The sequence below is a fragment of the Lichenostomus cassidix genome, chromosome Z, assembly GCF_008360975.1.
Source record: "Lichenostomus cassidix isolate B80296 chromosome Z, HeHo_3.0, whole genome shotgun sequence".
Taxonomy (NCBI): domain Eukaryota; kingdom Metazoa; phylum Chordata; class Aves; order Passeriformes; family Meliphagidae; genus Lichenostomus; species Lichenostomus cassidix.
The window spans coordinates 63,604,218-63,620,641 of NC_139511.1; the positions used below are offsets into that span (position 1 = coordinate 63,604,218).

Sequence of the window (16,424 nt, forward strand, 5' to 3'; positions counted from 1 at the left end):
ATTTTCTTTTTCTCTTAATATAAAATCTCTACTTGGCATCTTCTCAGTTTCTCTCAAGACTCTGAGCAGAATTCCTCTTTGAAATGCTTTCTTATAACATATATAATTATCAGTTGTATTCTGACATAGAGAATGTTGTAGAAAGAGAAAACTGTATGCTTAGAGTGAGCTTGAAATACCTCATACCTGTATGCTTAGAGTGAGCTTGAATAGTTTGAAATACCTCAAACTTTTACAGATAGTTAGCAAAAACTGATTGCTGCTCCTTCATCTCCCAGTTAATTTTCCCTCTTCCTTCCAGTGCCCTACTGAGTACCAGGAAAGAATGGGTAGGAACATGGATGATTATGAAGATTTTGATGAAAGACAGAACAGTTATCCAAGTGAAAAAAGTCTGGCCAAACTTCACAAGCAGGTATATTAATAGATGGGAGAAAGCCTCACTTATGCTGATGTAATGAGAGTAAATGCTAATCAAAGATTTTGAATGCACTTCATCTAGATTGTTGAGTTTAGTGGGTTTAAGCTACTGAACAGAAACTTTTCTTGGTTAAAGAAAGCACAGAAGTTTAATATCCCAAGTGATCAAAGTTCTGGATGTGTAAGAAGTGTTCTTCTTGTGTTATGTCTTGATAGTATTTTAGCTGTCTGTGAATAGGCCTTGTAATGGTTGATTGACAGTGCATTCTGAAAAAGAAATTGTAGTAAAAGCTTGATATTCACTACAAAAATAAAGCGGTAGGTTGGAAAAAGCAGGCTGTTACTGCTACAGATGGTTTGTGATGAAAGAGCTGCAAAACTCAGGAATTATGTATGTAGTCCTCCTGTGATTTATGTATTCAGAGAACTAACTACCTGCTTTTTGTGAATATACAGAATTAGTCTTTGCAGCTCTGCAATGCAAGAGATTTTGCCAGGATTTTCTGCCGTTTCTTGAAACAAGTACCTTGTAACCCTAATTTCTTGCAATTTATTATAGGTAATCTATTCAGTGCAGAGACATCGTCGTACACAGGTCCAGTGGCAAATTCTTTTAGAGCAAGCATTTTACCTAGAAGATGTGGCAAAAAATGAAAGCAGTGCAACTCGACAGTTTGTTCATACCTTTCATTCCCAGGAACCAGAAAATAAAATTATTCAGTATTTCTACACACCAACGGTTGGTAAGTGCTGTTACGCAGATTTTCAGTATGTTAAAGGATAACTGATACCATTCTGTAAAAACAGCCAATTGTGTTGTGTAAAAAGTTCAGCTGCAATAGAGGGAAGCAAGTCCACAATATTAGTGTGTTTATCTAATGGCATAGCTATCAGATACAAATTTATGCTCTTAACCATAAGCCTAAATTTATTTACAAACTTAGTAGCAGTTATGTGTTTTAATAAAGCAATAGCAAACTTTGAAGCCTTTTGTGAGGGAGTTCTGTTTCTGGTTGTGTAATCTTCATTAACCTGTTTCGGATATGTGTGTGTGTGTTTGTTTTTTCCAGAGTGGTACTGGGAATGCCTTCTACGACCATGGTTTTACAGGGTGCTTGCAGTTGTGCTGGCCACGTTTTCAGTCATTGTTGTGTGGTCAGAGTGCACATTTTTCAGCACAAAACCAGTTCTGTCACTATTTGCGGTTTTCATACAACTGGCAGAAAAGACATATAATTATATATACATTGAGGTAAGTTGGAGATAATCACTTGACAAAAATATTTTCAGATAAATGGTTATGATAAGAACACTAGATCAAATAGATTTAAAAATAAGTCTCTAAATAATCTGTCAACTTTCAGAAGGTCTCTAAATGTATAGTTACCAAACTTTGTTTCTGTGGAGGAAGTCTGGCTTTAGCCACTTCTTAAAACTCTCAAATACCATGTGAAGGCATGACCCCGTTGGCCTGAATATCATGTGTAGAGTAATTTCTGAAACATTAGCTTGGAGCGTAGATGTTAATTAGACTTTTTGTCTTATTAGCCATGTGTGTGACCTCAGTTTCCTAAACAATAACTTTACTGATGACCAGGAATCCAGTCACAGGTGTGGCTAGCATTTGTGTGCACAAATTTATCGGTAAAGATACTGAGCTGAAAAATTCCATTGTACTTAGGAAAGCTAGACTGGAAAAACTTGGGTTTAAGCCTTTTTTAATGGGAAGAATTGCCAGATCAGTCATACTGAGGCAATTACAGCAACATTACATACGTAACAAGAAGTAGTAGAGTGTCCCTAGGGTCAACTGTGTTAGTTTATGTATAGAATGTTACAGGTATCATTTTCAGTTTAAACTGTTCAGAAGAACTCCTGAAACTCTTCTCAGTGCTGGTGGTGTTCGCCCATCTTAAAATGAAAAATTAAGGCTGGAGATGGTCTGTGCATGTGACAAGCTATGTGCTGAACACATTGAAACTTTAAATAAAGTTCTACATTTAAACAACATTTTTCTCCCCTAGATGGCCTGTTTTCTTACCATCTTTTTCCTGAGTATCTGTGTTTACTCCACTGTCTTCAGGATCCGTGTATTTAACTATTATTACTTAGCTTCACATCATCAGACAGATGCGTACAGTCTCCTTTTCAGTGGCATGTGAGTATTTGTTGTATGTTTTGCAGGTCTTCTATCAAATCCTGAAAATGTCCATGAAACTTCCATTTCCATTCTTTAGTTTGTGGTTTATGGGTATAATTCCTAATGATCTGTACATCAGTATTCTATGATAGATCCAATTATGATTTGCAGTTGATGTAAGAAACTCCTTTAAATGCTGTTGCCTCTTGGATTTGTGCAGGTTGTTTTGTCGTCTTACTCCTCCATTGTGCTTGAACTTTCTGGGCTTGACCCACATGGATGCAACAATCTCTCACAAAAACACTCAGCCAACTGCTTATACATCTGTAAGTAAGAAAATGTGAGTTTGAGCTTTCGATGCGGTTTGGAGAATAGGCAAAGTATTTTTAAATGTATCTTACAGTAAGATTCAGATATTCAAATCTTTTTGAAAGTATTAAACAAGGTAAAACACTTGGTTATAGACCAGGACTATATGGTAATGATTGCTTATGATTTATAGGAGTCATCAATAGCTTTTTTTTTTTTTTTCCTTTTTTTTTTTTGCCTCTTTATCTTAAGAAAGTAAAGTATTACACTTTAGAGTTCAGGTTGTTCTTCACTTCCTAATATAAATTCCTATTAGTTTTAGCTTTCTCTAGCTTTAGCGTGTAGGGCATCTCTATAGATTCGGAGCAATCCTAACTTAATACTAGAAGGAACTAACTAACTACTGGTTAGAAAACCAGTGAGTTTGGTTTTATTGAAGAACTGGTTTCTATGGCAAGTTACATCTCATATCTTTGTTGTTAGTAACTAGATTCTTGGTGTTGTCTGGAGACTCTTTTCACAGTAGATGAAAAAATCCACCAGATTTGCACTTGTTCTGGAGTAGGTGAGACTACAGAATAGCATTTTAGAAACCTCAAAGTGAATACACTGCTGGAGGTGCCTTTACATCTGTTTATTCTGAATCAGATCTGTGATGATAATATTGCCTATGTTTCAGTAACTGTAAAGGATTGTGTATTTATGTGAGAAAGCACAATTTCCATGGGTTTATGTATGGTATAGCTAATTAGAGCTTGTTCTTGTGGATTTTTTCCCTAGATAATGGGATCCATGAGAGTGCTGTCCTTCATTGCAGATGGATTCTATATTTATTACCCAATGCTTGTTGTCATTCTCTGCATTGCTACATACTTTAGGTAAGTGATTTGTAAGACAGATCCTCCATGTTTCTTTACATTAATAAAATTAGTTTCATCTAATTCAGGAAGCAATTCAGTACTCCTTTTCCAGCAGTTGAGTTGTGTCATTTTAATAAAAATGCAAAACCTAAATCCATAGTTTGCTATTTATATAGGTGAAGGGTGTACATTTTAGGAACATAGGTTGTATAAATTCATAACTGAGTTAATTCAAACTTCATTCCTGGATTTTGAAGGGTGATCTGTTCCTACTTTGGAACATGGGGACATTTAGATTCTGATTTTGAGATTAAAATTATCATGAGGAAGCTACATTTTCAACAAAGTTTTCTAATAAATTAAGAAGCACTAGCAGCAATTTTAAGTATTGCACTTTCTAACAGACTCATAACAAGTTTCTGAGGCATTACCAGACTTCTGGTAATGCACACTGGTTTAAATAATTTGATCTTGTTTCCCTAAGCCACAGTTTGTTGGTGGCAGGAAGGGTAATTGCAGAAAATGCTGTTACTTACTTGCTTTATAATTTCAAAATGTCTGCTTTTGAACAATGTGAGGGAATTAGATACTTCTAGCGTGATCTTGCTGAGCTACCTTTATGTTAACATCTTCAATTTTGCATTGCCATTCAGAAGCAATATGTATGTTTTTAGTCAAGTACAATCTGGTAAAATGCCTCAGCTGCACATTAATATGGTATGTGCATGTATAGGTAGTAAAACAACAAGGATCTAGTTGTGAGTTTTCCCTGCTTACCTTTAGGTTAAGTGACAAAACTGGTGGTGGAGCTAAAAAACTAACAAAACAAACAAACAAAAAATCAAACAGGAAGGCCAACAGCAAGAAAAGAGAAAACAGTTTGTGTGACTTCTTGTCCATGATGATCATCCTGGGTCTTGACTTCCACAGTGAAGAGGAAGAATAGAAATGAAAGGAGAGAGAGTTGCTTTAATGACCTCTTCTAATTCAGATATAAACAAAACTGAAGGCTGAATCAAAATCCATTGAGGAAAGCTGTCTCCTTTGTTTAATCCAGCAGTCTTAAAGTTTAGGTAGTATAAGAAAGAAATTTTTCAGCATAAATACACAATAAAGCTGAATTTGAGCATGATATCAATACTCCAGTTTGGGGGAAGGAAAACAGTACAAAAGCAGCAGTTGTGTTTTCTGGTGTAAAGAAAAAGGTGAAAGTGAAAAGCGCAAAGGTGAAAACTTGAAAAGATGAAAGTGGTTTCATGCTATGTAGTTGCAGGACTAGCTTAAAAAAGGTGAAACAAGCTTGCTGTCTGACTGCTGCCTAATGGCTATCCAAAAGGGCAGCTGGAATCCCTACAGCTTAAAAGTATGCCACACATTCTCCCAAGTGAAACTTGATGTGAAGTGGCTTTCCTATTTTATTACTGTTTCAAAAACAGAAATCGTAATAAGCAGAATTTTTGTAATTGTCTTTTGGCAAAGAAGAATTGATAACATATCATAGGTACAAATTCTGTTATATCTGAGAACAATTAAAGCAATTGTCTAATGTTAAATAATTTGCACTGCTCTCAGACTGTATGCATCTTAATCTCTCTTTTTGAATAGGGTTATTCCATCACTTTCAATTGTATTTAGGAATGTGTTACTGTTCTAGGTCACCTAGGTCATCCTACTGTTCTGGGTCACCAGTTATTGTTCTGAGTTCTGAATTTTCTGTTTTCTCAGCTGATGCAACAATCTGTGTTTTCTTCTGTGTTTTTCCTTTTTACTTAGGTTGTCCATACAGTTCGAAATAATTTGTGTTATATTGTGTTTTGTAATGTATCTAAATTACTAATTGCAAATTAACAAGGGCAATTGCTTCTTCTTTTACCAGTTTGGGAACTCGTTGTTTGAATCTTTTGGGATTTCAGCAGTTCATGGGCGATAGTGAAATGACCTCGGATTTGATTGATGAAGGAAAAGAGCTAATTAGAAGAGGTAAATTAGGTCTTCTGTGATAGTCTTCCTATAAAATCATACTACTACGGAGTCATCAAGGCTGGAAAAGGCCTCTAAGATTGAGTCCAACCCTTAACTCAGCGCTGCCAAGTTCACCACTAAACCATGTCTCCGAGTGCCACACCTACACATGTTTTAAGTATCTCTGGGGATGGTGACTCCAACACTTCCCTGAAGAATTTTTTCACAATATCCAAACTTCCCTTGGCACAACTTGAGGCCATTTCCTCTTGTCGCATAATAAAAGGCGAGAGGGAAGCTCACAACACGTCCCAATATGGGTCATAAAGTAAGGTTCTGTTTATTCTACTTTGTACAGGGTTTATATACTCTTACAATGTTACTAGTCATAACTACACAGATTATAATCTATATTGCATTCTACTCTCACACTGTCAGGGTTTTTTCCTCTTCATTCCTTGCTAATCACAAGGTCACTCCCAGCACACTTATCACGGTACTCTCAAAGCATACAGGCGCAGCTGCACCTCCCCGGCATCCTCTCACGAAGCGTTCTCAGGGAAGCAAAGTGCTGCGGCCTGTATATGTCCCATCACTTTAGCTTAACAATGGTCTTGCTCGTACAAACCTTATTTTTCAACCCTCACATTGTTGTTACTTGGAAGGAGAGACCGACCCCCCCCCACCCGGCTACACCCTGCTTTCAGGGAGTTGTAGAATCATAAGGTCTCTCCTGAACCTCCTTTTCTCCAGGCTAAACATCCCCAGCTCCCTCAGCTGCTCCTCACAGCACTTGTGCTCCAGACCCTTCCTGAGCTCCATTGCCCTTCTCTGGACTCTCTCCAGCCCCTCAATGTCCTTCCTGAATTGAGGGGCCCAGACCTGAACCCAGGATTTGGGGTGTGGCCTCAGCAGTGCTGAGTACAGAGGGACAATCCTTGTCCTGGTCCTGCTGGCCACACTATTGATGATACAGGCCAGGTGCCACTGGCCTTGGCCACCTGGGCACACAGTGGCTCATGTTCAGCCACTGTTGACCAACACATCCAGGTCATTTCTGACAGGCTGCTTTCCAACTGCTCTGCTCCAAGCCTTTAGCATTGCATGGGGTTGTTGTGACCCAATTGAAAATTGAAAGGAAAGTGGTCTGGTGAGCATTTCCACCAGTTCCCTCAGTGATCTTGGTTCAATCCCATCTGGCCCCATAGACCTGTGTGTGTCCAATCAGTGTAAGCAGGTCACTGACCCTTTCCCCTTGGATTTGGGGAGCTTTATTGCGTTCTCCATTCTTGCCTTCCAGCTCGAGGAACAACTGATCTTACTTACAAAGACTGAGGAAAAGAGGGCATTAAGTACCTCAACATTTTCCTCATCATATAATATATTTTTTTGGATTAAATTCTTCTGAAATGTTTCAGGCAAAAAAAAAAAAAAAAAGCAAACCATAGTGCCTGTCAGTATTTTGGAAGCTAGGCTGAGGATTGCCACAGCACAAACTGCAATAAACTTACAGCATTGTGGTTGCTATGTAAAGTCCACTGATGGACTTCATTGACATATTAAGTGAAGTATCAATTTTATTCATCCAATGTCTGAATTTTAGATACTTTATTTTACTGATCAAATAATACCTTAGCAGGTGCTTGTGTAATCTGTCATAAAGGATGGTTAACCTTTAAATTGTCTTTAGCATCAACAAACCAATCTTTCTTTTGTAAATGTGTTGATTGAGCTGCAAAAATTTAGTCATTTCCTTCAGTGTTTTTTGCTATTTCAACTACCTGTGTTTTATTAGAGAAAGCCTGTTATGTGGAACTGGAACTATCTGTTGGCTTGGAAAGCTTTTTATTTTACATTAATTTTTATAATGGTGTTTCTTAAAAGTTGCTAAAAGCCATTGCAATTTTTGAGTAAATGTTTAGAAATTAAAATTTCTGGATACAGTGTTGTAGTATGAAATACTTGTATTCCCATAGTTGATGAAAAACAAAACCTGAGTTTACTTAGAGTAATAGTATTTCTTTTTTTTTTGGAGAAAAATTGAAGTCTCTCATTCCTTTAAACAAGAGGTCATGATGACATTGATACTGTGATATTACACTTCCAGCTTTATAACAGATATAACAAAGTATTTGGGTCATGGATTGTGCCTCTGAACTTCATCAAGACCTTGATTCAAAAGTGCTGTAGTTTTTTCTTAATGTCATACTTTGTCAGTTATTTCTCAGAGGTTTTTTTTTTTTTGCTTTGCCAGCTGGTATCCAAATGTTATGCTATAACCCAAGATACCATCATAACAAAATAATTTGATAGGAAACTTCGTAATGATAGACAAGCAGCTTTTTGTTTTGTTTTTGTTTAATTGCAAGAGTCATGTATTTCAATGAGAACCTTTGCTAGTTGACTTTGGATTTTCATTGTTTGTTTAAAAAAAATTGCTAATGATTTTTCTTTTATAGAGCCCAGAAAAATTAATTTTCTTTTTTTTATTTTTAGAGAAAAGAAAACGACAGAGGCAGGAAGAAGGTGAAAACAGAAGAAGGGTATGAGATTTGTTTAGCTAATTACGATATTATACTGCAGTATCTGATAGGATTCACCATGGCTATTTATTTCAGAATGATCTATTTCACAAAAAACTTAATCCCAAATAATTAATGGAATCAGTTTAGTCTTGCTGAGTAGTCTTGACTGGGAGTTAATTATAGACAAAAAGAGGACAATTTTAGTGACACTACTTGGACATTTCTGTTACTCATTGTGCTGTGGTGTCTGCCAATAAGTATACCAAGCACTGAAAAGGGTCCTGATTTCTAGGATACAGAATAATTTGAAATTACATATTATCAGTCTCTTATACTAATACTGCTCTCCTTGAAGTAACTGCAATTGCAGTGTCGTCATACTCACTAAAATGTGGACTCCTGCCAAACTTCTTTTGTGTGCACATTGGAAAGTCATTGGCACAGGTTCTATTTTACTTTTTTTCCAGAGGAGGGAATTAGATTTAAGACAGAATTAATGGTTTCTGCTGAATAACAAACAGAACATTTGATTCAAATCATGTTTTCTGTGCATTCTGTTTTGAAAGATTTGTGAAGCTTTAGTTTTTCATTAGCTTATAACGAAATCTAGTATAGAAAGTCACAGTCAAAGGGATAGATGAGAAAAAGGATGCATGCAAGATAATACTGGGAATAAAACCTCTTGGCTCTTCAAGCTCGGGTATAATTTAATCCTAGATGACAGCCAGTACTGCATAGACCTTTCTTTTGATCCTTTCCCTCCATCCTGTAACTTTAGAACGTGAACTTGTTGTGAAGCAAAATAGTAGCAAGTGTATGATACATTTAATATACACTGAAATGATTTGACCATAAGCTAAGGATTTTCCTTTGCTATGTGCATCTCGTTATTTTTCCATTTTGCCACTAGATGGAAGTAGTAATCAATAAAAGCAGTGGTTCCCACCCTAGAGCAGTTGAGTGAACTCTTGAGTGCAGATTTGAGATTCTGTTTGTTTTCTAAAAGGCTTTTTCTAAAGAACAGTTACGACAACTGGTTTGGTGAAGGAGCACATTTTGAGTTTAAAATGAAACAAAAATTCTTACTGTATCAAGATACTAAACAGTTGTTGTGTTGCTTTTTCCTCACAACTTACATTGTCCTTCATGGTCTTTTTTCCAGGAATGGAAGGAGCGGTATGGAAATAGAGACGAGTCCACCAGAAGCAGAGCTGTCCACACAGACCAGAAAGAATCCAGCTTCTCAGAGACCAATGCCAACAGACGTAAGCTTTGTGGGCCTGAGGGGAAGTTTGTTTTGTTTTATTTTAGTATCTTGTCTGCACAGCACTGGCTGAACGAGTAGTTTTGAATATTTTCCTTTTTGTCTTAGATGATGTGCTGATAATGTTCACTTCAGTGGCTCAGTGCCGTCTTGCCATTTAAGGCACTGAAAAGAGTACTGTGTTTCTTTCCATCTCCAACTAGTTGGGTTCAGAGATTCTGGTTACTCTTAAGAACAATTACTTGGTCTTATGGGATATATAATAATTGCCATTAGAATGGCAGTTGTCAATAAAGGAACTTAATGATGCATCTTGAAGTTGGGTGTTGTAAATCTTAAAATTTACCTCTTCTGCTTGCAAATGAACTGTTTCGGACTGAAATAATGAAGCAATCAGATGACCAACAAATGTAAAATCATATAAGTGTATCTACTTTCATTTAATAATGTCTGTTAGAAAAATATGTTTCTTGTGAATTCTTTAAACTTCAAAAAAATTTGTCAGACTGTTAACGTTTCTTTCTGTATTTTCTGTGTTCTTGTAAGTTAACAGGTAAAATGAAACTGAAGAAAGAGGGGGAAAAAGGGGAGGAGGAGGAGGGAAGCTTTGAATATGCTTTTAGGAAAATGCTGGTAGATTTCCCCTCTTCTGTACAAATTTGAAAACCCAGATTTTCAGTGGCAGACTAACTGAAATTATATTTTAATGTTCACCATATGATTGTGTAGCATTCTAACACTAAAAAAACCCATAGGTGCTGACCTAGTGAAGGTTGCAGAGTAAACTGCAAAACAACTGTATTTCATTAATTCCTGAGATTGACTTTTTAAAAATAAACAAAAGCTAACAAAACCCCCTCCAAATAGCTAGTTGAAGCGTGAAGCTGGAAAGATGAATGGGTGATTCTTTGATTTTAAAAGTAATGCTTGCCTGTAGTTTCTCATTTTCTTTGATTCTTTGCAAGGTAGATCTCATCCTGATTGAGGGGTGAAAGTTGTAGTTGCATTTCTGTGGAGATACAAAATGTAAATATTACAAATTTGAGCAAGTTCTGTTTAATATTAAAACTGCTCTAATTATTGCACTTTTGCTCTGGATGAGATGGGTGTTATTTTTACAGTTTTTGAAATTTGATGTCTCCATAAACGACAGGCTGTTCGCAGTAAATAAGTGTCTTTCCTTCCTTTTACTTGTACAGCACTATCAAAGTATACCCGTTCAAATGGCAGGACTGAAAGAGATAGAATAGAACTCCTCCAGGATGCAGAACCATTGGATTTTAATGCAGACTCTGTTAATGATGACCCCCTTGAATCGGACTCGGGAAGGTGAGGACTATTCTCTGTTATTTCCAGTTGAAACTTTCTAATGTCTTCTGTCTTCTGACCTGTGACAGCTGTATCAAAGGGTTTTGTAATAATAGTTTTGTAAACAAAGTTTATAATTTCATCTAACTGATTTTCTTTCTTCCTTCTCCCCCATGAAAAGGGAATTGTTTTAAAACCAATTAAAACCTGAAAGTGTTTCAGTTTTTTTAGAAAAGTCAGAGTGAGATTGAGTTGAATATAACTTTATATATTGGCATAATTTGAAAAATGCTGCATATAAAACTGGTAAATGACCTGCATGTTAGGGAAATGTCCCAGTGTGACCATTTGGGAGGCACTCTGGCGGTAACACTGCTGGGACTGAAGCCCTGTCACCACAGGCAGCTCCAGTGACCCAAGAGGTCCCCTTTTGCCCCCACTCTCACAGTCAGAAAGGTTTCCTTTTCCAGCTTGACCACAGGTTTCCCATAGCAGAGTACCAGATACCTGGTACCTTTAATCATGGTGCAGTGACGGCATAACAGCTTGAACTGGTGTCTCCAGGGAGGGACCCCAAACAAAAGAATCCCTGAGCTTTCATAGCCTCATGGTCTATGTGGACCATAATCCAGGCTCTTCCAGCTGAGCCCTTGGTTCCTGTCCAGTCTCCATGTTCAGTTCCCTGGCTGGGCCACAGATCCCTGTGCCCTTTGTGAGTTGCTCATGGCATCTTGCCTGGGGCTCTTCCGCCATCCAGAGCACAACCTGCAGCTGCACACCAAGCTACCTGATCTAGGTGTGCACCTCAATTCACACATGTACTATATAAAATTTTCTGTAATTTCCTAAAAAGCTCAACTTGAGAAAGCTTGCTTGATTGCCTGGCATAAAATCCATTCTAAAAAGGCTACAGGAAAGAAAACTTGAGTGTTACAGGATATGTTGCAGGAATACAGCTGGGTATCAGATCTTGGAACTACTAAAGTAAATTAAAATCTGAACTTCCTGAACAGAGAGTAACAGACTGCACTGTGTAGCTCTGTCTATAATAGGGAATTTTGTGATTCTGTGATTGCAACTGCAACATCAAATGTCCTCAGTCATAGACTACCTTATATAACTGCTAAGCTCTGCTCATATTTAAGAAACATGCAATACATTGTGTGGGTACTTTTTTTTTTTTTTAGGGGGGATATGATGTAGAACTACTTAATGATAAGTAATTTAAAATTCACGTATAAAAACTTAACCATTCGTTATTTTTCAGCTAAAACTAGCTTACCCAATCAAAAAGAGTCATAAAAAGTCATTGTTTCAGTGGACTTCTCTCTGTAATGTCAATAAATAAATGCCAGCTTGGAAACATGCAAAGGATGCTGTTAAATGGCACTGTCAAGTTTCACAGGTTGATTCAGACAACTGGTTTACTCTCGTGTCGCCACATTTGAAAAGCTGGCTCTTTATAAGTGCAAGAATTTAAAGAGAAACTAGCCTATATAAGTGCAAGAATTTAAAGAGAAACTAGCCTAGAATTTCTGTCAGTGGTCAGCTTCTGTGCAGCTTGAAAGGGATTGTCTACTAAAAGTAGGGGTATGCCTATGTAATTATTCTGGAATTAATATTTTTCAAGCACAGTGTCTCAAGTCTTTGGGCATCTATTCATATTTTGCAAAGTGGAACATTCTAAACTACTTCTTTAAAAAGAAAACCAGGAGCCACAAAGTGTAGTTGGCCTCCCCTTAGTAACCTGCATTTCATTTCATGGAGGTAATAGATCAAGAATAATTGCATATGGAATTTCTCAATTAATTTAAAAGTATCTTATGTAACACTGATTTCCAAAACTAGAGCTCCTGCAATAAGTAGAGCATTCTAGGAAATTAAGGGCAGTCAGGACAGCAGGTTCTGGCTTTGTGCTTGTTCAGCTTTTGGTAAATACTGCAGCAAGGACCTACATTGTGCTTGTGTTGGACCTTATTTGTGCTTTTGAAACGTTTCTAAAATATATTTGGCCGACAATTTGTGAGGTGTCTCTTTTCCCTCTAAGCATGCAGGCATTTGTTTTCATTATCTTTGATATTGTATTTGTCCTAAAAATACACAATGAGAAGTACTATTAAGCACACAAACTACTTTTTGGATGCCATTTTTTGTTTGGGTTTATTGTGTTTTGGGTTTTTGTTCATTTGTTTAGTTATTGGTTCAGTTGGGATTTTAAGAAAAAAGTCCTGTATAACCAAAACATCCAGCTTCTTTCCTTTGTATTAGGAAACACAGTTCTTTAAGACTCCCAGTAGTCCTGTCATCATTTTTCTTGGTCACATGAGGTTTAATTTAATGACTATCTATCAAATTCTCAGGGAAACAAATTCAAAAGAACATCAGATCCTGTAATTCACTGGGAGTTAAGGAGTAAGATTTTAATCAGAGTTAGATGATTTTATGGGTCTTTATTTTTCTATTTCCTGTGACACTTTTTCATATTTAAAATTGATTCTGCAGGTACCAGCCTGGTGGAAGATACCTGTCAATGTCTCGAAGCAAAATATTTGATGATGTCTAAGTTCATCAAAGCTAAAGAAAGTTCAGTGGAAATCTGGCTCCTACTCATTGCTTGGAAAATACTGTATTTGTGATATATCACTGAACCATCAAAGACTCTTAAAAAAAACCATGAAGGAACAACTCTTTTGGAAATGCACGTGTATGATAACTTCACCACTTGTGATAGGAATATGCTTCTGCTACTGTAGATACTGTTGTGCATCAGTGTGGGCTTTTGTGTCATGACCAAAAGGAGAAAACTGTTTAAAGTTAATAGATGGTAAACTAGTAAATATACCTAGGGCTCAACTTGAACTGTAACCGTCTAAGTTCAGGGAAGAGATTTTTGGATTTTTTTTTATATTTTAATCAAGGCTGGGAGAGCATATTGATGCATCCAAAGTGCAGTTATATCAATTACTATAATAAACACTTTCTATAATTTTTCTATTTGAACTTTATGGCTAGTCCAAAATCTACTGAATAAAATTAAGGCTTCTTTTGCCTTCATGGATATTTGAATCAGACCTCATATAAGAGGAAAGTCTGAATGGCAGGCTTTTCTTCATAAAAGCAGAAAATACAAGTTCCAGTATTTAGAGAGTGGCTACAAAGGAGATGGTGACTCCCTTTTTACAAGGAGTCACGTGGAAAAGAGAAGAGGTTGTGGGTACAAGTTACTCCTGGGAAGATTTCAGTTAGACACAATTGGAAATTTTTGCACAATCAGCTGTTGGAATAATCTCTCTAGAAAAGTGGTGGATTACCCAACACTGGACACTTTTAAAATCTGGCTGGACAAGTTGCTGGGTTATCTTGTCTATGCTGTGTTTTTCTTGAGAAAGTTTGGACTGTAGGATCACAGAGTCACAGAACAGTTTGGGTTGGAAGGAACCTTAAAGATCATCTAGTCCAACCCCTCTCTGCCATGGGCAGGGATACCTTCTAGACCAGGTTGCTCAGCCCTCCATCCAGCCTGGCCTTGAGCACTCCCAGGGATGGGATATCCACAAGTTCTGAGGGGAACCTGTTCCAGTTCCTCGCCACCCTCACTATAAAGAATTTCTTCAGATGTCTAATCTAATTCTGCCCTCTTCCAATTTGCACCCATTCCCCCTTGTCCTATCACTACGGTTCCTGATGAAGAGTCCCTCTCCAGCTTCCCTGTAGGCACCTTCAGATAGCTGAAGGTTCCTATGAGGTCTCCACACAACCTTCTCTTCTCCAGGCTGAACAGCCCCAACCTTATCAGCCCATCTTCATAGGGAAGGCAGTCCAGTCCTCTTACCAACCTGGTGGCCTCTCTGGCTTCACTCCAACAGATCCATGTTCTTCCTGGATGCAGTGCTCCAGGTAGGTCTCACCAGAGTGGAGCAGAGCAGAGCTCTCCCTGCCCTGCTGCCCACAGGGCTCTGGATGGAGCCCAGGACACGTTTGGCTCTCTGGGCTGTGAGTGCCACGGCCAGGGCATGCCCAGCCTCTCACCCACAGCACCCCAAGTCCTTCTGGGCATGGCTGCTCTCAATTCCTTCTCTCCCCTGTCTCCATGCTGTGCCTGTGATTGCAATGACCCAGGAGTAAGACCTTGTCCTTGCTTTGTTGAATTTCATGAGGATTGCACAGTCCCACCTCTCAAGCTTGTTCAGGTCCCCCTGGGTGGCATCTCTTCCCTCTAATGCCAACTGCACCACTCAGCTTGGTGTCAACAGAAAATCCTTGAGGTCCCTTCCATCTTTGTATTCTATGATTCTATGAATTTCTTTGGCATAAATTCTCAAGCATTGTGTGTAAGTCAAGAAAGGCTGTATTTTTTCTGTTCCAACATTATGTGCAGATAGATGATTTTAGCATGTGTAAATAGTTGAAATTGAATATGGACCAGAGTGTCACTGTCATATGAGCATATGTGCAATAGCAAGAATACATTATTGAAGACACAATGTCTGCTTAAGATCTTTATAGATGTAATGATTCAAAATCCTGGCACACTAGTGGTTTTGTAACTGTAAAAGAAATATACTATGAAAATGGAGTTAAATACTGAAACATGACAATTTGCACGCACCTCAGGCACGGCTTCAAACTGTAGAGTATTTAAAAGAAGGGAAATACATAGCATGACTAGGTAACAGTTAACACTTCTAATATACTAAATACTCTGGTTGCATTATGTGCCTGTATTTTGCATAAGTTGTTGCAAAAAGAATAATACTTTGCCATTCAAAAATGCCAATTATTAACAGTGTAAAAAAGCTTCACATTAATTTCATTAGTGTAGGTATATTTTTAAGCTGTAGTTAGTTGAATGAATTTTCAAATGTAATCATAAGGTAAAAGATGTGGTAAAATTCATGATAACTTTGGTAATTTGAATAATTTAAAATGTTGCTTTTTTTCTGGTTTGTCTGAAGTCTTTATCACTTGGGAGCTTTCTTATGTGCTTATTGCAAAGTTATGTTGAAAACTGAAAGAGAACATGTTTCTATCATATGTTCTTTATCATGCTTAAAAAAACACACATCCCTTAAAGCAGCTAGGAATGAGTTATTCTGAAAAGTAAGTTTTCATGAATGACATATTCTACTAATTTTTAAAAACAGTCTATGTTTTCTCAAGTAATTGTTAATGGGGATCTAACTCTACCTCCTGTGATTTTAGTACATGTGTTCTAACAGTAGTGATATTTGTAATATATTAATCTGCCTGTTTTAAAACACTGAATTGTTACTATGAAGAAGAAAAAAAAATCTCTATTTGTATAGAAATAATTATATTAATAAATTGGCAGACATACAATAATTGTCAGTTTTGTTCTTAGGTGAATACACTGAACATCGGCCATGCCCACAGGCATTCAAGCTCATGCAATTTCCAGATTACATGTATGAGGCCACTTTTTAATGTGGGTATTCTGTGTGTGTAAAAGCTCGTTCCAAATCTTATGGCTGGAGTCTTACCAGGGACTGGAAATGGAGAAAATCAATCTCTCTTAATCAGATATTTCTTTACCAATTCTATGTTAGCATGATTTAATTTATTTTTAAACTACTTAGTAGTGCTATCCTCAGTTCAGCCTTATATGAAAGGGGTTG

General features: G+C 37.3%; 1 protein-coding gene across 5 annotated transcripts in view; it reads left to right on the forward strand.

Moving 5' to 3' along the window:
* LMBRD2 (LMBR1 domain containing 2) overlaps positions 1 to 16,131 on the forward strand; it is a 30,215-nt gene extending 14,084 nt beyond the window's left edge. For all 5 annotated transcript variants that reach the window (XM_085042433.1, XM_085042430.1, XM_085042428.1 and 2 more), the window contains 11 exons: positions 302 to 415; positions 980 to 1,163; positions 1,491 to 1,672; positions 2,445 to 2,578; positions 2,781 to 2,886; positions 3,650 to 3,747; positions 5,606 to 5,709; positions 8,188 to 8,234; positions 9,379 to 9,481; positions 10,680 to 10,809; positions 13,291 to 16,131. In XM_085042433.1, the coding sequence (XP_084898559.1) occupies positions 302 to 415; positions 980 to 1,163; positions 1,491 to 1,672; positions 2,445 to 2,578; positions 2,781 to 2,886; positions 3,650 to 3,747; positions 5,606 to 5,709; positions 8,188 to 8,234; positions 9,379 to 9,481; positions 10,680 to 10,809; positions 13,291 to 13,351 (1,263 nt within the window). In that variant the 3' untranslated portion in view covers positions 13,352 to 16,131. The remainder of the gene's footprint in view (positions 1 to 301; positions 416 to 979; positions 1,164 to 1,490; positions 1,673 to 2,444; positions 2,579 to 2,780; positions 2,887 to 3,649; positions 3,748 to 5,605; positions 5,710 to 8,187; positions 8,235 to 9,378; positions 9,482 to 10,679; positions 10,810 to 13,290) is intronic.
* Positions 16,132 to 16,424: the final 293 nt, after the last annotated feature.